The sequence below is a fragment of the Babylonia areolata genome, chromosome 1 (assembly GCF_041734735.1).
Source record: "Babylonia areolata isolate BAREFJ2019XMU chromosome 1, ASM4173473v1, whole genome shotgun sequence".
Lineage (NCBI taxonomy): Eukaryota > Metazoa > Mollusca > Gastropoda > Neogastropoda > Buccinidae > Babylonia > Babylonia areolata.
In genome coordinates, this window is record NC_134876.1 from 40199507 (window position 1) to 40220976 (window position 21470).

The following is a 21470-nucleotide window of genomic DNA, read 5'->3' on the forward strand; positions in this document are numbered from 1 at the left end:
TCCAGTTATAGTAGTCTTTTACTTTGCATGGAACACCTAGCATATCTGCGAACCAGTTTAGTCTACAGGTCAGTTTTGGGTATCATTCCTAGTAGACTCCTTTCTGTTCATAGAATAGTATCACAACAAAGTCAGTCTTGACACACCATGCTCACAGAATATTTCCACATGTGAAGCCAACTTAACAATCAAATGACTGTTCCCAGGACAACAAAATGAAGCAAAGTATGGATTTACGCCATAAATATATACAAATAAGTAAACAGGGCACACACAGTACATTTCATCTCTCAAAGCATTCATGCTGCCATTTACTCTCATGCCCATTTAGGAGTGGGGATGATTAAATGTGTTATCAAACATGACATTGTGCTATGCCCACACATGTTTAGCCACATTTAAATTATTTTTCAAAGTATCCATCATTCCATGTTCCAGGCAAATTGGGAGTGGAGTGGAGTAGACTCTTACCCTCTTATAGTTCAGGGTAAAGTTTCATGCCTGTCAACAGATCTGACACAGTAATCATTAACTTTATGACAAAGTCTCAAGTTCAAACCCAAAGTTATGGAAAGACTGTTATACTGAAGCTGATCCAGAGCTTCCTCCGTTTGATTTTAATTCTACTGTATTATTCTGAGTACTATTCAAATCAGTTTCATGGAGGATAATTTATGGGAGAAACTTTTCTACATATTTCAATGCTAATTAGTCATTCAAGTAGCTGTCCCATCATCTGACATGGACAAAGTTGTCTGCTCTTGTGGCAGGTTCTGAATTAATCATCAGGCTCTCTCCATTCTAAAATTATCAGTTCCTTTATTTTCCAGCTCAAAAGAAGCTTTCTTTTGTTTAGCTGGTTACTGTTTGCTCTCGCACCAGCCTTCCGTATAAATTGTACACAATGCATGGCGATGGACAATGTGTGTGTGTGTGTGTGTGTGTGTGTGTGTGTGTTTGCGAGTGAAACAGGGGATATGCCATGGGTACAATACAGTCAATGCCTGATTTCCCCGGAAGCAAGGCTTACAAGTCAAGATTAAAAAAAAAAAGTTAAAGCTAAAAATGCCCCCAAAGTATACAGATTTAAACCTTTATACTTACTGTGCATGAAAGACAATGTCTTCAATAATGTATAAAAATATTCAATCATTCATATTAATCAAAAACCTTTTTTTTGTGAGTGAAAATCAACCTTTTTCACCCTGTTGTGGCCAGTCAGTTGAAACATTTATTACAACTATTCAATCATTTGAAAGCTGTGAACATAATCAGCTAACTGTTATATACAGTAAACTCTATACCTTGTTTATTGACATGTTTGACTTGAGTTGTTTCATGTAATGTCTGAACATTTGTGTACAAATCATTTCATTACACAATAAGCTGACCCTGGAAGTCTCAACTCATCCGGTATGTTGTACAAAGTCAAAATCAGTACACACTAACACTACTGTGGAACCATCACCATTACATTTGTGGAGTTGACAGGCGCTGGGTTTACAACATGTTCTAACTGATATGTATTTTGTATTGTGTTACTTTTTGTCATAGATTTCTGTGTATCAAATTCAGCGAGCTCTCCATGTGGAAGAGCATGTTACTAAAGTGCAATGCACTCAATACTTAATGCTCTCAAATGTTTCCTGTGGTAATGGTGGTAACACATGATACATTTGATACCTCAGATGGTCCTCCTCAACCATAAAGCTAAAAGACAATGTCAGCATCTTGTAATGTCTACCCAAACTCACCGGCCTTTTCTACGGACGAAGTGACAAGACAGTGCATACATTTCTTTCTTGCTCAATGCTTACTCTGCAATCAAACACATATGTAAGTCCCACTACCTGTGTGCAACCAACCAACCAACCAACCAAAAACAACAACAACAGCAACAACAACAAAGTTACAGGGATTTGGAGAATGAAACTTTAGAGTTTGTAATGAACAATTTTCAACATACAAATAGCTTACAAATGCAAAAATGACTCACATGTTGTTTGCTCCAACAGATGAAAAGCATCAAATCTTTTGTTCAGGCAATGAAAGTCATCCCCCATAATGACACACGTTCTTAGTGTAAACTGTGGCAAGGTTGGTCCAGCACCATGGCTGGTGAGGCAAAGCCCAGTATGGGTTCAAGCACCTGGAGTCATGCATCTCACACACAACTTTTTCTCTCATACAGAACATCTATGCTTATTTCCAAGTACACCTACATCCAAAATGTCTTGCAGCTTGACCAATGGCCAGAGCAGTTGGCTTCTAAACAGGATCCTGAATAATAACCTCCACAATGCATCGAGACAGGGCTGTACAGGTAGTATCACTTCTGCAGACAAGGTTCCATGTGGTGAGGAGTATCAGCTCTCTCAGTCATTGGTCCCAGTTCCATGAGATACACAACAGGGTGTTAAGGAACTTGAACATTTCAGTTAACCCAGCATTCTGACTGGACACAGAAACCTGTCACCAACCGGACCTTAAATGGTTAGGAGGATTTTCAGAGACTCAATCCCGGCAAAGACATCTGCCAGAAACTCAAGTAATACCTGGCCGCCAAAATGACCATAGAAAGAGCTTTATATGTCTACCAGAGTGAGATGTCAACATGAGTTGTTATGAGGGGGGCATCAGCTACTTGTGAAATGAGGAGACCAAGCCACTACTTTTTTTTCTTCTCTTCCCTGGAATAGGTCTAGCTGTTTGGGTCCAGTGAGAAGCACTATTCTGGCTATTAGAAACGAGTCACTGTAAACTTGTGAAAATGAAAGTATGATCTGTGCTGGTAATCTTTGAAAATTCCACCTGGAAATGAAGAGAAAATTGTACCAAGCAGATTCCCACTGTCACATTTTCTACTTCCTCCATCACATTATGGACAGGCACCTCCAGATTAGTTTCTGGTGTGACATCTGCCATAAGTTTTCATAACATAACAACAGTGATTAAGACAAATGACACAATCATTTCTTTTGAAAGAACAGTTACAGTATGTTAGCAGATTGGTATATCAGCCTAGAAATTTGTATAACTGAAGTCTGTTAAAAAATCTTGGAAAAAACCCCCCAATACATTTAGCAGATTAACAGAAATAGACTAACAATGGAAATGTCCAATCTGCACAGATCCCTGATTGTCTGCAAGCTTTTCTGCTTTACATTATTATTTTTTCTTTCTTTTCTAAATAATGAAAGCCCAAACTTTTATCGACTAAGTTTAGATTTTAACTGAGTAATGCAAATGATAAATGTAGATATTCATATGATGATTCCTAACATTTATCAAGCAGAACATCAAGAGGAGATATCCTTTGAATCTAAGCCATTATTTCATTTGATTGAACCACACTGATTATCCACATTCTGAGACAGTCCGCACTGCAGGACTGGGCCACCAGTGTAACACTCAGCCTGGTACTGTAGCAGTGTCCAAAATGGGGAAAACAAGCATCAACATGATGTACAGAATGTGTTTTTCAACTGGTAAATGCAGGATGCAAAGCCTTTATGACTCAGGTATCATGTACGTACAAAGAAAGAAAAAAATAAGAAAGAAAGAAAATATTAAATATACAAAGTAACCCAGTCCATTGGGATGCCTTTTATGAATTTTGGTATTGCATTTTACAAGCTGATGCTCTTTAAATCTGAGATCTGGTTTTGCATTTCAAATTCTGTTACAACTGAAAAGACATAAGTATTTTTTTTTCTGTAATAAAAAGACAAGCTTGATAAATGAAACTCATCATTGTTCACAAATATATTAACTCACTCAGTCCTCTCTTCTCCTCTACACAGACCCCTCGGATGTCCAGTGGGTGTCTCAATGATCCAACCTTTAGCTTCCGTCGTCAGAATTGCGGTACTCTTTATGAACACTCACCTCTTCAGTGTAAGAGCCTTCCGCTTGTAATATTTTGATGGTGGTAATTGGGGAGAAACGCTGTTAACGTCGTCTCTTACGCCGTTCGTATGGAGAGAGTTAAGTGACCATACTTTCCACATCCAAAATGCTACACACATACACAAACACACACATGCAGAGACAGCCAAAACAGGGTGATTGCACACTCACATTTTGTGCGCACATGATGTGAAAACTAAATTTAGGCAATTCAAAGCTTTAGCATTCCCGATATGTAAGATAGATTCCCACCTTGCTCACTGCTAAATGGAGCTAAGACCAGTGCGCAAAAGCCTTTTTCCTGTCCAATGTAAAGACTAAAGGTTATACAACTGAGAATGTATTTACAAATCTATTTAACCATTGCACAAATGCTTTCCCACTGCATTGTAAATGTAACTACTTAAGCAACTGTTATTTCAAGCAATGTGCAAGCTTCCTGAATGAGATTGTAAGACAGTTTTGTTGTTGTTTGTTTGTTTCAAATAGCAGGTGAAGAGGACTGACAAAGAGAAAGACATGTGTGAAGCACAAGAACAGAGAAAGACATGGTTAAAGCACAAGAGAAAGACATGAGCAAAGCACGTCATGGCTTTGATGCATTGCCTGCCACATGTCATTGCACATTGGGGGGAACTCTCTTCAGCCATGACCCCCACCCCACATGTCCTGCTGCACTGTGTGTGCTGTTGAATGTTCTGCACAATGTAGAAGTCCTCACAGTCTCTCCATTGTGGAAGACATGACTGGAGCTGTGTACAGTGTCAACAGTCCATAGCCTTCCCACAGACCCAGAGCCTCCCCTTCACCCTCCAGCCACCACCACCCTACCTCTGCTGGGACTGCCCTCCCTGATCGGCCAGTATCTCTCTGTCCTGGAACACCGCCTGCTGCTGGCCCAGAGCTGCTTTGTCTGGCTGCAGCATAGCGTCCGGGTGCTGCTTGCCGGGAATGGCCTGACCCTGCTGGAGGCCCTGTTCCTGTTGAGGCAGATCTTGCTGCTGAACTGCAGGTGCCTGCTGGTCAACAGGTCTTCCCTGACCGTGCTGTTGCTGCACCACAGGGGCCAGCTGGTCAGCGGGTCTTCCCTGACCCTGCTGCTGCCCCACGCCCTGGAACTGAAGGGCTGGGTCTGCACCCTGCTGAGCCAACACCTGGGGCTGCTGCACTCCCTGACCTTGTACCATGGCCTGAGGCTGGTTCACCCTGTCCTGACCCTGCTGTGCTAAACCCTGGGCCGGGTTCCCTTCATTTTGATTCTGTGCCAAAACCTGGGGCTGGTTCACACCACTCTGACCCTGCAACCCTGCTGGGGGGTTGTTTGCTCCTGCCTGACCTTGAGCCATGTCCTGATTCGCCGCTCCTTGACCCTGAGCTGGTAAAACTGGGGGTTGGTTCATGACGTTCTGATCTTGTGCCACAACTGGCTGCTGATTAACGACGTTCTGATCTTGTTTCATTCTGCCTGGCTGCTGCAGGGCAGCAGCGTCCTGCTGTTGTGGCTGAAACAAAACAATATCCAGTCATCAGACTTAAGTCATTCCAACTTTCCTTTTTTCAAGAACTTGCCATGAAGAGTTGCCACTCACAATCAGTTATGAAATCTTTTAAAATGTTAGCTGTCCTAGTAATATATAAACTATTAAAAAAAACAAAAAACCAATGATGATGGATAAGGAAAAGTAATACTGCATATGTTAACAAATAGTAAAGAGTGGTAACTCTCTCCATTACACAAGGCACACAACTTCAAGTCAGTGATGCTAATGCTACTGAATCAGCTAGCACACAGGTAAATAAAAGTTACCACTCTTTACTATTTGTTAATCATTTCATCTCCTGGCCTTATCATTTGTTAATTTCCAGTTAATACTGCATACAGTTAAAATATAATTATCACCATGAATGGCAATAGGAATATCTTACAAGAGCATGCAGTGGAACAAAAGACCAACAACAAAAAAGAAAAGAAAAAGAATTCAGTTGTCAGTGGGCTGCAGATTCAATTACTTGAAACAAATTGTGATTGAGCACATATACGCACACATCCCAAATTCACTCATTAATCAGACAAATCACCATGCTCACTTTTCTGACATTTTCCAATCATGAGTCACTGATTAATATGAATCATCATCAATCCCCCTCTCATTCAATCAACTTTCTCATTTCAGTCAAGAAGTCTGGCACTACCTCTACCTCTGTGATGTGAACTCACCTGTTGTTGCTGAAGCTCTGGCACCACTACCTTCTGCTCCTTTTGAGGCAGCTCCCGTTGGTGCTGCTGGGCATCAAAGGTGTCCTTCTTCACATCAGGGACAACGTTCTTCGCCTTCTCCTCCTTCACTTTCTTGTCTGCAATGTGAGCGGCCGCTTTCTTCACATCTTGGTTGCCCTCAGCTTGTTTTTCTCTCTGCTTTGCTACATCATCATCCTGGTGGACAGCATGTTGAGGAATGAAATCCAACATACAAGTCTTTTTTTTCTTCTTTAAATATTTGTGATGTTATCAAATGCCCAAGTCCAAAACGATCAACCATTTACAATATATAATCATATCCTAATATACACTGCACAGGGTCTGGGGAAGGAGAAATGGGGGACTGAGAAGTAGATAGAACAGAATAGATCTTAAATGCTAATTAGGGGGGACAGAATATAAAATGTGCAGACATGAATTGGAAATCATATACAAACACAAATATACACATTATAACCACAGTTGTTCATCCACTCAAAGACCTATCTCTGTCCTGCAAAATGGATGGCACCAAAGAGTCACACAATGCTGCAGTGGTGCTACAGCCACTTGCTCTGGTCATGCTTGAAAGCCACAGTGTTTTATGAGGCGATGCAAGTGCAGTGGAAAACAGACCAAACAATTGATGAAGGACAGCTCTGACCATAGTAACTGCCCTGCCCTTGACAGCTGAGTCAATCAACTTGTTCGTTAAGTGATGTGTTTGCAGCATGAATATCACTTACATCTATTTCATGCATATTAAGAACCAATGCCTTGTTTCAGCTGGTAGCCAGGACACAACTGACAAATCTCCAAACAATGAAAAGTCAGTTGCCTGCTTCAGCTACAGTCAACACACTGTAGATCCTTGTGAAGGATCTAGAGAGACGCTGAACTCCTTTCACAGTGATTTATATAATTGATTTTAAATTGTTTAGTCATATTCAGTCAGACTTAGATAAGTTCCATGTCAAATATTTCTTTTTACAGTGTCTTTCTACTCCTTGGTTTAAGCTGGCTAAAAACGACTCTAGGATGCAAAAGACAGCTGATGAGAATCTCTGGAATAAACCACAGGAGAAAACTTTATATTTTCTTTACTTGCGTTTCACAGAGTCAGCAGACATAATCTTACTTCTTTCTGAATGTCTTATTTTTCATTTTCAATAAGAATAATAATCAACAATAGCCAACAAAAGCCTAATATGAATTTTGATGAACAATGCTCTACATACACATAAGAACACACACACACAGACACACACAACCTAGAATTCACCACTGAAGCCTAACTCAGATTATATTTGGTTTACCTTTACTTTTTCAACAGGGGCAAAAGGGTATGGTGGTTCCAGGCGTCCCTTGTTCTTCTCCTGGTTGGCATTCTCTGAGCAAGAACATACACAGTGAGGACATGAACCTAGATCAATGCAACAGCTATGAATTTCGGAGCACAATAACTCAGGACAGACTTGCATGAGACAGGGGGATTCACTTTTACACTGAATGGAACTGAAGTAAAGTTAATCACAAAAAGGAAAAAAGAAAAAAAAGAAAAAACAAACAAAAAAACAAAGAGTTATCAGCACAGATTTTGCTTTGCATTCAGAACACTCCCAATGCACTTCAGAATACTCTCAATGACTCTCTCGAAAGTGCATGTGTGCATGCATGCATGTGTGTATATGTGTGTGTGTGTGTGTGCATGCATGCATGCATGTGTGTATGTGTGTGTGTGTGTGTGTGTGTGTGTGTGTGTGTGTGTGTGTGATTTTATCACCAACTCTAATATATCTAATACAACACTTGGCATCAATAAAGGCTTTTACAGACATTTTCATGAGTGTAGACCAATTGCGCAACAAAACTTCAGCCACCAAATTATAATAAAACTGAAAGTCTTGCAACTGAACACTGGCATTTTAAAGGCATTACTTCATATTCAGATTCATCAATGTTTCTCAGACTACTCAACTACCATCCTTCAGAGGGTAGGTAAGTTTCCAAATTATCCAGTCACCTCTAGGTAAGTGTGGTACAGCCTCCCTGTTTTCAATGTGATCTTGGGGAAGGTCACCAACTTTGACCCTGTCGGCGGCCTCCTGCACAGCTTTCTGCACGTCCTCAGCAGTGTGACTTTTGTCCTGGGCATACAGCGTGGTGAAGGTGCTGACCAACAGGATGGCCACGCCCAGGGCCAGCACAATCTGCACACACACACACACACACACACACACACACACACACACACACACACACACAGGTCAAAACTCCTTATCCATATATTATGGGCTGGGTAAGCCTATCAAGCTATCATACGCCTTAAAACAAAACACCACCACCACCACCACACACACATGCACACACACCACAAGTCATGTCTTACTGTCCCAACATCATAGGAAGGGTGAGACTGTCAAACTGTCAAATACCTTAAAACATAACAATACCACACCACAAACACACATACACGTATGATGTTTTTAATGTATTCTCACTACTAAAGTAATTTGCCTGTATGCAGAAAGCTGACCCCCCAACCCCCAAACCCTCTCCACACACACATGCATGCACACACACACATTTTGTAATTTCTAGTGAGGAAAATGATATGCCCATGCTCAGAAAGCTGACCAAAGTACAGCAAGACTTGCTTTGAAAAAAGGAAATGATACAATACCACTGATTTTCAAATGCTAAATCTGTCTCCCACCCATGTCCCTATAAAGACATGAAAACTGAACATAAATGGTCATTCCTGTCATTTCACACACAGAGAACATCAATTCGTTGGTTCAAGATGTATCAGTCACATCATACAAAAGTCCACACCAGCTGCAATATGATGCCTTTTGCTTTGGGGCATACACTAATCCAATTGCATGAACAGATACAGTAGCTAAAATAGTCATAATCATAAAATTAATTCTTGAAGAGAACATTTCTTGAACACAACTCAATGCACTCCTCTCTTGCGCATGTACTCATGTACACAGACATAACCTCAGGCACATGCATATAAACAAAGAAACAAAATAAGTGTTTCAGTGTAGAAATTCCATATCTGTTGCAAAACAATGACCACACAAAATCCAAATGTCAATAAAATATATAATGTCAGCATTAATGGGTAAAATCCCAAAACAGAATCAAAACAAAGGACCATGAGCAATCAAACAATAATGTAAAAGTTCAACAACAAAAAATTCTGTGTACATACCTGAGCAACAGTTTTCCCTTCTGGCTTACTAACTTGCAGGAAGAATAGTGCAGGAAAGATATAACAGATCAAAGTGCCCGTGATTGCGCCATTCAAACCCAGCACAAACTCCACTGAAACCAGACCATGCAAGTAATACATAACACAACTGGAACAGACGCATGTCAGTCTGACAAGGCTAGTGAGACAGTATTTCCAAATCCAAAAGCAAAAGCAACTGCAATTGCTGGATTTAGCACCAAAACCCACCTCACACAGTGACAGACATTGGTAAAGTTGTGTTCCATCCACAATGTCTCACACAGACCACACTGCAAGTGGGCAGAAGCAGACACTGAAAGTGCTCAGTAAGCTTTGTTGTCAAAGAATGTACATGTTTGCAACATATCAGAGGACAGTCAAAAAGAGACAGACAGAAACCTATATGCTTACTTTAGGTACATATACTGTAGAAGGCACTGTGGCCAAATCAATCACTGGGCTTCTGATCCAGTGTTCACCAGTGATCAGGGTTCAACTCTTCAAGGCCCAATTTCAGCATGGTGGAGTGTGCTTGGGAAAAGCACTTTACTCTGATTTTCCTCACTCCACCCAAGTGTGAATGGGTGTCTGACTTCGTGTGGGGACAGTTAAAACAGTGGAGGGAGAGGACTGGGCCTCATCTTCATACGCCAAGCTCTAGACACAGTGGGTACGAAATCATTGCCCCGGTGGCCATAAAAGGCTTTCATATTCTTGTTCTTGTTGTTTCTAGTCGACTGCACAGGGCCATATCAGCACTGTCAAACCATACAAATCCTCAATCGCGTCAACACAAAACTGTCACATCTAACTCCCCCCTCCCCCCAAAAAAACCCACACTAATACAAACCCACAAACACAGTTCATGACACAGTATCCCAACCATTTAGCTCCTTATGGCAAATAAGACTAGGCCATGCTGAGAACGTCAGTCATTTCACTTAATTTATCATCCCCAGATTACTTCAAGGCCAAACAAAAAATACATTAAAAAGGCCATATAAGCAAATAACACTGCAGAATGGGCAGCTAGTGCCCATCCCAGTGTTTACATCTCACTACCTAATCACCAGAGCAAAACAGCACAGATAGTACATCATATACTGCGGAAAACAGAAAAAAGTGTCAAGGCTTGCTTGTAAAAAGAAAGGGGAATGGACTGAGAAGGCAGAAAAAGGAGACAACAGTGAAGAAAGAAGCAAGGCAGAAACAAAGAGAGCGATAGAAATGAACTTTCTAACACAGAATTTCCAGAAGGCGGGGATGCTATTTATACTGAAAGACCCCCGGCATCCCAGACCTTTAACCTTTTAGGTACAAATAATATGGAAACAGATCATTCCATTTACACCACTTAGCCTTGACTGAACAACTTAAAAGCATTCAATGAAAGAGACTATGGATCTGTCACTGAATTCTGTGTTCTCACCATTAGGAATGAGGATGCCAGTGATCATGGACCCCATGACGATGGTGATGGTGATTCCCTTGAACAGGTGCTCCGGAATGTAAGAACTGGTCACAATGTCTGAGTGCTTGGATTTCTGCAGGCACACACAACAGGGATGAATAGAAGTTTTAAAAAACACTCATAGATGTGCACCTACACTGGCATCCATGGACACACAAACAGGCTTGTGTACATACACAAACACGCTTGCCAACATACATATACATAAAAATACACACTCACACATATAAACACACACACACATATAAACATACACACACACATAATGATACATCCACACAAACACATATATGCACACAAAAAACACACAATGCTTACCCAAATACACACATAAACACACCAACCGACAATTTTCTAGGAATGGGGAAAAAACCAACTACAGGTGGTGCAGACTGTGTGTTTCATTCAGGGACTGCCTGACAGTTCCAGTATTTTTTCTTCACCATTCAGTTCCAATATCTGCTCCTTATTCACTGTTCCAGCATTTGCTCTTTCATTATTCACAGTTCCAGTTTGTAATTATTCACAACTCAAGAAGTTTTTCTTCGTAATTTACAGTTCCAGTACTGTCATTATTTACAGTTCCAGTATTTGTTCTTTATTGTTCACAGTTCCAGTATGTGTTTCTCATTATTCGCAGTCCGATATTTGTTCTCCAGTATTCACAGTCAAATGTTTGTTTGCGTATATCCACAGTTCCTGTATTTATTCTTCACTATCACTAATCACAGTACCAACTTAGTCTTCATCATTCACAGGTCAAATGTTTGTTTTTCATTATTCACAGCTCTAGTGTTTGTCCACTATTTGTCCTTTATCAATTACAGTTCCTGTATTTGTCCCAGTACTTTGTCATTATTCACAGTTCCAATATTTGTTCTGGTTTACCGACGGGCGCAATAGCCGAGTGGTTAAAGCGTTGGACTGTCAATCTGAGGGTCCCGGGTTTGAATCATGGTGACGGCGCCTGGTGGGTAAAAGGTGGAGATTTTTACGATCTCCCAGGTCAATATATGTGCAGACCTGCTAGTGCCTGAACCCCCTTCGTGTGTATATGCAAGCAGAAGATCAAATACGCACATTAAAGATCCTGTAATCCATGTCAGCGTTCGGTGGGTTATGGAAACAAGAACATACCCAGCATGCACACCCCTGAAAATGGAGTATGGCTGCCTACATGGCGGAGTAAAAATGGTCATACACGTAAAACCCCACTCGTGTGCATACAAGTGAACGGAGAAGAAGAAGAAGTTCTGGTTTACCCACAGTCCAATATTTTGTTCTTCAGTATTCACAGTTCCAATATTTGTTCTTCATTGTTCACAGTCCAATATTGGTTCTTCATTGTTCACAGTCCAACATTTTGTTCTTCAGTATTCACAGTTCCAATATTTGTTTGTTCTTCATTGTTCACAGTCCAATATTTGTTCTTCAGTATTCACAGTTCTAATATTTGTTCTTCAGTATTCACTGTTCCAATATTTGTTCTTCAGTATTTTGTTCTTCATTGTTCACAGTTCCAATATTTGTTCTTCATTATTCACAGTCCAATATTTGTTCTTCATTATTCATAGTTCCAATTTCACAGTTCCAATATTTGTTCTTCAGTATTCACAGTTCTAATATTTGTTCTTGTTTACCCACAGTCCAATGTTTTGTTCTTCAGTATTCACAGTTCCAATATTTTGTTCTTCATTACTCACAGTCCAATATTTTGTTCTTCAGTATTCACAGTTCGAATATTTGTTCTTCACAGTTCGAATATTTTGTTCTTCAGTATTCAGTATTCACAGTTCGAATATTTGTTCTTCAGTATTCACAGTTCGAATATCAGTATTCACAGTTCCAATATTTGTTCTTCATTGTTCACAGTTCCAATATTTGTTCTTCATCAGTATTCACAGTTCCAATATTTGTTCTTCATCAGTATTCACAGTTCCAATATTTGTTCTTCAGTATTAATAGCCAAATATTTTTTCTCCAGAATTCATGGTACCAATATGTGTTCTTCAGAATTCACAGTTTCAATATTTCTTCAGTGTTAATAGTCAAATATTTTTTTCTTCAAAATTCACAGTTCCAATATGTGTGTACTTCAGAATTCACAGTTCCAATATTTCTTCTCCATTAACTCACTCGCTGCCATTGTCCGCATATGCGGACATCGTCGGAGAAAGCGTTGGATGCCAATGGCCGCATATGCGGACTTGGATTTTAAAAAGTCGTGCTGTCGGAGTGACGAGTCGGATGCGAAAATCACAAGCAGATGTGATATCTTACGTCACCTCTGGTCAGCTTTTCATTCACACACGCTGCGTGTGTGTCGCGATAAGCTCAACCGCAGTTGATAACAAAGCGTGCCCCCTGTCAGCTTTGTAAGTTGTTTGACCAGATGGCGTCACGGCGAAGTGTTCGACACGGTCGGAGAGGTGAAATGTTACTCAGCGTCGAAGATGCTTTGGAAATGATCCAAACTGAAGGCTCTGATGTCGAAGGAGATAATGTTGATTCTTCGGACAGTTAATTTGAACCAGATCCCGATGAACTAGAAACAGATTCGGCCGCTGAAGAGAGTGTTTACAATGGAGAGGAAAGTGAGGAACATGTGCCAGCGGATGAGACAGGCACAGACGACGAAACCACTGAGGAAATGGACGATTTTGCAAGTGTTTTCACCAGTGATTGGACTGACAATTTTTCCTTTTTCCCTCTTGCACATCCCTTCACTGGCATACCAGGTTTGTCAGCTGACTGGCCAGTCAACACCCAGCCGGTTGAGTTTTTTTTTCTTTGTTCTTTGATTTTCATTATGTAGAGACAATATATATTTTTTTTTTTGTATGTGTGAATTTCAACTTTCTTCACCACCTGTTCATACTTCATTCCATGCACTAGGTCTTCAGTTCCTCAAATAGTGTTAGAATGTGATGTGGAACATGTTGGTGTACCTTTCTGATGGGTGCAAAAATGCTAAAAAAATACACTAAATATGGATACCGCGATCAACATCAAGATGGTGAGTAAATACTTTGATTTTTTGCACACATATGGAACAACATTCCTTGCATACATATACTAAATATCAATTGTCTGGGTGTTTATTTGGTTTTTTTACAATTTTTTCCCCATCCTATACAAACCCTGGGTTTTCAGGGATTGGCAAGGGCAAAAACTCTTGGCATGGAGTGAGTTAATCACAGTCCAATATTTCATTCTTCAATGTTCAGTCCAATATTTGTTCTTTGTTTGTTCTTTGGTATTGACAGTTCCAATATTTGTTCTGCAGATTCGCAGTCCATTAGTGGTTCTTCCATATAAACAGTTCCAATATTTGTTCTGCGGTATTCACTGTCCAATATCTCTTCTTCAGAATTCACAATTCCAGTTTGCTCTTCATTGTTCACAGATTCAGTAGTTGTTCTTCCTCACTCACAGTTCAGTATGTTATCCTTTCCAAAATTGTAGCACGAAGAACCTGTATCGTAGGTATATACAGTGTAACATGGCTACTATTTTCACAATCATTCAGCAATACAGACTTTGTGGGTCAAACATGGCTGTGCTTATGACCAACTTTCATGTTGAGTTTACACACAAAACATTCCATCTTCGGTGAGCACCATGGTCATGTCTCTGACTTGTATTCATTACTGATACGCACAAATGGTATCCCATGAATATTCATTATCAGGTGTATGATTTTAATTTAACCGAAAAAATGAAAAGAAAAACAAACCCAACCACAAGCTGAATTACCTAAGAGTTGTTTCTTGAAATATGCAATAATCTATACTAATTCTAAAAAAAATTCCATTCAATTCAAAAACACTTTATTAATCCACATGGAAGTTCACGTGTGCAATCACAAGCTCATTGTGAACACCAACATAAAAATGAACATATGTACCATAAAATATACTAAAACAAGTCAGATTAGAACTCACAGTAGCTGACGACAGACTATTCAAAAAAGTATATTTACAAGTCAGTAAAGAAAGTATGTGCGAAGTATTGTTGTGAAGCTAAAAACGGTTAGTAGATGCTATCAGAGGTGTGCAAGTGGGCTGACACATTCCACGGCTTGCTGTGCCACCATCAGTGAATTGTGCCGCACACTGACAGCGAACGAATGACAATGCTACAAGCACTTGAACAAATCTTCACTGACAGCATATCCAGAAACTGGGTTAAAGCACATGAGGAATAAATGTTAAGAATTAATAGAGTTTACAAGCATGACAGGAATTTGGCTTTATAAAATAAAAAAACAACAACAAAAAAGTTAAGAGCATTGTTAAGAGCAGGCCTGCTTGCAGTGAACATATGCGAATCACACAGTAATTCAGACAATCAGAATTGTAATGAAATTCATACTAAACCGGAGGTGGACAGACAGGCTGTCTTTCCTGATCAGTTCTAGACAGCACTCTCAGAAACAGAACAGAATAGAATAGAGTATGTCTTTACTGCCAAGTGTACCGGGGTCACAAGGAATATTGGGGGTGACAGTACACAACAAAGTACGAACATAAATCAAAAATCATACACAAACACAGATACACTAGAAGTCAGGATACATACAAGTGCATATCAATATAAAAACTTGTGCATACTCACGCATGCACGCACTGCACGCACACACACACACACTCTCTCTCTCTCTCTCATAAACACACACACACACGTTTGAACAGAAGCCGCAGATTACATGTGGATGGGGCTGATCACTAGATCTTCAGGTAGATGGTTGTTGACTTCACAATTCTATTTATCATACTGGATTTGTTCGAGAGACAGGGCATTGACTGCTTAGGGGAAAAAGCTATTGGCGAAGCAATTGGTTTTCGTCCTTATACTTCTGTACCATCGACCAGAGGGGAGCATCTCGAAAATTCCAAAAGCTGGATGTGATGTGTCCTGGCTGACTGATTTTGCCTTTTTGAGTAGCCGCTTATAATATATGTCTTCTAGAGAAGTTAGATCAGCCCTGGTAATCTTGTTGGCAGTTTTTACAATTCTGTTTAGGGCTGTAACTTCTGCCTTAGAAATGTTTCCGTACCAAACAGTAATAGGATGAAAATGATGAAAGAAATCATCAAACTGCTGGCCAGATTTCAGTACATGGAACACAACAGGCGGATGGATGGGTGTTTACAAATCTTCATATAACTGCACTTCTGACCAGACAGGAGAGGAATAAGTGGAGGGGGTGGGGGTGGGGCTGTAAGGTGAGGAGTACCTTGTGATGGACACAATAACCGAATGGTTACAGCATTGGACTTCCAATCTGAGGATCCTAGGTTAAATCCTGGTATCAGTGCCTGTTTAGGTCACAGATTTTCTGATCTCACAGGTCAACACTGAGCAGAGCTTCTTGTGCTTTAATCTTGTTCATGTGTATGCACATTCAAAAGATCAAATATGCATAATAAAGATCCTGTAAACCAAGTCAGTATTCAGTGGATGATGGAAACACCATAGTGAGCATGCATGCCCTATGGTATGCGTATGACACAGTTAAAACACAAATAAAAGCCCAGCGGCACTTGAAGTTCGATGTGCGGGAATTTCACCCCGTGAACATAGAAACAGGTGGGGGATGTGGGGGTAAGAGGTGGGAAAGGGGAAACCTTGCAAAACTGGTTCTGACTTAAACTCCACATCAGTTTCTCTGGCCACTGACTGATGACATTTCTCTTATCACTAAAAACCAAACAAAACCAAACAACAGCTAAGAACTGACAATGCCCCGACATGGGTATGTTGTTCAGACAACAAGAAAATTCACCACCCAAAAGCACACAGGTAATTACTGACCTTAATATAAAAACAATTAAAAACAAGGGCTCCCCCCACCCCCACCTTGCTCTAGCATGCATTCATAAACCATGAGGAGCTGAAGAGTTATTACACAGATAGTGTAAGAGCTCAGAACATTTAGGCAGAGCAAAAACAGAGCCAACTATTCAGTGAAAAACAGCTGAAAAACTGACCAGGCCAGATGTAACCACACACTTGTAGTGATGGCAAAATTGTACATGTACATGCAAACAAAAAAAACAAAACAAAAAAAATTACCCAGGGGACATATTAGATCAGGCACATCACTAATTCTCTCCACTTCAACATTTGTTTTTCTCTGCTGGCAAGTGTGTGCAAACATCACACTCTTATGAACTGCCATGCAACTGGTGTGTTCAAAAAAAGAAAAAGAATTGAAAATTGAAACATTATCTGGTGATATAAAGGCAACCAGTCTCCATCAACCAACGCTGCTTTACCAACACATAAAATGCAGAATCAGGCCATAATATAGGACATGGCACTAAGCTGATTAACAGTTGAAAGTCAGACACAATACCATGTCAAAAATGGCAAAAAGATTCAGGGAAGTGTGAGATGTAAAGCAAGTCACCAGCAAGATCAATTACCAAGAACACCAACCATCAAAGTAATATTATTACATATCTTCCATGATGATTAGAGAGAGCCCTTTTCTCATCACTGGCATTACATATGACTATGAACAATCAGTTCCCTCATCAAAGCACTAGGTGCACTATTTTCATTTGTCACATCAAATCTGCACAATAGATGCCTTTATCAAAGTAGCATCCTTTTTTCAGTTGTTCATTTTTAAAGACCATACTGCTTCTGTCAGAACTTAATCTCCAATCTTTTTTTTATCAAATTATGAACAGAGATTACATCAAGATCTTCAACTCCACCTATGCTGATAGGCTATTTACCCCTTGGAATCCACAATGTCAAGTTTACACACACACACACACGTACGCATGCACGCACACATGCACATCTGAACCAATCAACCAAAGCACACAAAAACAAAAAAACGAGAGTGGATGGTTGGTCTTGAAGACATAAAGGAGTATAACTGGCAGAAGATGGAAGCTAGAAATACAAGAAAAAGAACAACACACCCAAACAGTGAATGATTTGCATGCTGGCAGTATTCATGACAGAAAACCCACTGAATTGTGAAACAGCAGAACCATATACATGTAACAAAAACACACCTGTTGTTCCTGGTTACACTGCAATATACCTTTTCTTGTGACAATACATAACAAAGTCACTATGCTCTCCAGATTACTTTCTTTCTTCTTTTTTTTTCTTTTTCCAAAAACACCATGATATAATACTAAAAAATCATAAGAACAGGGAAAGCATAAAAGGAAAAGCATGAATATTGCTGCCTATTCAAAAGAGCAATTCCAAATGGATAAAAAAAAGAAAAGAAAAATAAAATAAAACAAAAAAAACTGCATGTAAAAAAGAAATTTAAAAAAAATCAAAATATCATTAACTTTATTGACAAAAGCAATAATGGGAGACAGGAAAAAGATTGTGACAGATACCAGTGATTTTTGGAGAAAAATATATACATTTTGCTACAGAAGACAATAAGAAATACACATATTTAAAGATAATAAAATATGCACAAAAAATATGATGCACAAAACACTGTACAATGCAGATGGAGAGACAGAAAAAAGACAAAAAATAAAAGAGAGAGAGAGAGAGAGAGAGAGAGAGAGAGAGAGAGAGAGAAGAAAAAGAAAAACAGAAGAAGAAGCCACAACAATTAATGTTTTCCATATCTTCTTCCAGAACCTGTCTCATGTGATATTCTGCAGCATGGCAAGGGCTGAAACTGTCAACTGTCATATTCAAGGAGGAGAAACTGTTTTTTGGTTTTTTTTAAATAATTTATTGTACTGCACTGTACTGAATTTTTTGTCACAAAAGATTTCTCTGTGTGAAATTCTGGCTGCTCTCCTTGGGGAGAGCACGTCGCTCCAGTAAAAGCACCACCCTTTTTTGTTTCTGCCTGCAAGTGCATTTATTTTCCTATTATAGTGGCTTTTTCAAAAAGAATTTTGCCAGGGACAACCCTCTTTGTGCCAAGGGTTCTTTCATGTGCACAAATTGCATGCTGCAGACAGGAACTTGTTTGATTGTCTCATCTGTATCACCACTCAAGGTCAATTGGAGAAGAAAATACTGGCGAAAAGAGCAAAATGAAAAAACAACAACATTGCAGCTCTGATGTCTAGGGATTGCAGGTTTGGTGGGTCCATCCATTTTGCTTAAGACCAGCTGACTGCATATGGGCTAATTCAAGAACTTTTGATAACAAAACTTTTCATTTTATGACAGACAATGATCAGGCAGGTGAATCTTTTCATTTTCTAAAATACAACAGTAAACAGATCATTTAAAAAAATCTCATATTCAAATTTCAATGGGAAGCTGATATGCAAATAAATACATTCACTGTTTTGCAAGAAACTTTTCACAACTCACATTCTTATGTAAGTCTTATGTACAATTCATTTATCTTGATTTTTGTAAAAATAAGTTTTATTACTACACTATACATGACACAAAGTACCAGCAACATGAACACTTAGAGGTAAACAAACCAAACTGAAAGGCAATAGTTTTGTGATTTCACCCTGTGCCTGAGTAAACAAATAGACTAGTGGATCATGGACGGAGTACATGGGTGAAAGAAAAAGTATGTGTGTGTATGTAAACACAGGGCAAGGGCTACGCCTGACAGGCAGCATAGTCCTGGCTCTCATTTCTTTCGTCAGTTGTGTTGGAATGTGATTGTGCGTTGACGTAAAAGTTGTGTATGTATTTTATGATGGAGTGGAGTATACACTGGTGCTTGTTTTGTGCGATTCTGCCACCGGAACTTCAAGTTATTTGGACATGTTTTCTGTGTAACCTGGCAAGTATTCTTGCTTGTCAGAGCACGCCATTTCTTCACCATCCCCTTTCGCACGCGCAGCCCGCTCCGCGTGTTCCTGAAGCTGACCTCTACCACAGGCCCTTGCTTAATGCTCATTCTCCCCGTGTGTCTTACACACGGGACCAACTCCTGTCCGTGCCTCCTGCAGCACTTGACCCTTCTGTCATCGACGCCATCAGAGGTGTGGGTATAGGTTGCCACCTCCCCCGTGTTCGCACTCATCGTGCAGGACGTCGCAAGCAGAGGAAGATAGCTGTTGTGTGTGGTACTGGACGTGTAACTTCCACTGACCATCCTGTTAAATGCATCAACTTTAGTAACCATATTCGTGTACCTCTGTCCTGCTTTCCCTCCCACCGCTCAACTCAAATTTCTCTAGGTCTGTTCAACGCCCAGTCAGTTGGTCCTCGCCTCAAACGCTCAGCGATCAACGAACATCTGCTCTCAATCAGCCTCGACATCCTGTGTATCACAGAAACGTGGCTTCGCAGTACTGGGGATGAAGCTAAGTGTCGAGATCTCGCTCCCCCTGGCTACACTACCACCTCCTTCCCTCGTGTTACAACAACTTGCGGGGGAGGAATCGCCTTCGTTGTGTCAGACAGGCTGCTCCCACACACAACGTACACATCTGCCTTTCCCTTCAACCATGCCTCATTCGAACTGGCCCAGCTTTCACTGTCGCTGCCACATTCCCACCTCAATGTGTTCTGCCTCTACCGTCCGCCACCAAACAAGAAAAATAAACTTTCTGATACGATGTTCATAGAACAGTTTCCGGACTTCTTAGAATACGCTAATAGTTTACCAGGCTCCCTACTTATTGTTGGGGACTTTAATTTTCATTTTGATTCACCCACACAGTTTTATACCTCTAAAGTACTTGAAATTGTCAGTTTGTTCGATCTTAACCAGTCTGTAACCGAGCCTACACACAATCGTGGTCACATCGTCGATTGGGTGTTGCACAGAAATGAGGACTGCCTCCTGAAGTCTACCACCGTCGATCACACCCTGTCCTCCGACCATCACAGTGTGACGTGTCATCTGAACCTCACCAAACCTCCCACGCCCCGTGTGTATAGGGAGGTGCGCACACTGACCTCAATCGACTTAGACTTATTTAAAGCTGACCTGCTGACTAATATCCCTTTTGAGCCGACTGCTGACCAGCTATCCACTGTCCTACGCGCTGCACTCGACAGGCACGCCCCGTCGACTCGGCGCCTGATCTCCAATCGTCCCCTGTCGCCTTGGTACAACACCGTGGGACCAGAGCTGTTGGAAGCCAAGCGGGAGAGTAGGAGAGCTGAGAGGCACTGGCGTGCCACTAGTTTGACCATCAGTAGGGACATTTTTCAGACAGCCAGGAATAATGTAACAAACATTGTTGACAGGGCAAAGTCAAAGTTCTACTCTTCTAAAATACTTGCATGCACCACAGCCAAACAGCTTTTCAACGCTACGAACAATCTACTAGGTAAAATGAAAAACACTCCTCTCCCTACAACATTTTCGGTGCAGGAACTCCCTCAAAAGTTTTCTGACTTCTTCACCGGCAAAATATCAGGCATTCGTGAGAAGCTTGACTCTGTTGTGTCTCCTTCTTCACCCGTTCAAGAACGCGTGTACAGTGGTCCTGTTTTACATTGTTTCCAACCGGTTACTGAAGATTTTGTGAAGAAAGTGTGTCTGAGCGCTTGTCCGAAATCCTGTGAGCTTGACCCTGTCCCGTCTTCTTTGCTGGTTGAATGTATTGATGTTCTACTGCCACATATTACTCATGTCATTAATTCTTCCTTACTGTCTGGTTGTTTCCCTGAAA

At 40.5% G+C, this 21470-nt stretch overlaps 1 protein-coding gene across 4 annotated transcripts in view; it reads right to left on the reverse strand.

Annotated features, from left to right (window-relative positions):
* Positions 1-21470, reverse strand: part of LOC143282932 (putative sodium-coupled neutral amino acid transporter 10) — a 49269-nt gene continuing 27799 nt past the window's right edge. For all 4 annotated transcript variants that reach the window (XM_076588851.1, XM_076588861.1, XM_076588834.1 and 1 more), the window contains 6 exons: positions 10822-10936; positions 9372-9484; positions 8172-8358; positions 7465-7538; positions 6128-6343; positions 1-5411 (listed from right to left, as the gene is read on the reverse strand). In XM_076588851.1, the coding sequence (XP_076444966.1) occupies positions 4737-5411; positions 6128-6343; positions 7465-7538; positions 8172-8358; positions 9372-9484; positions 10822-10936 (1380 nt within the window). In that variant the 3' untranslated portion in view covers positions 1-4736. The remainder of the gene's footprint in view (positions 5412-6127; positions 6344-7464; positions 7539-8171; positions 8359-9371; positions 9485-10821; positions 10937-21470) is intronic.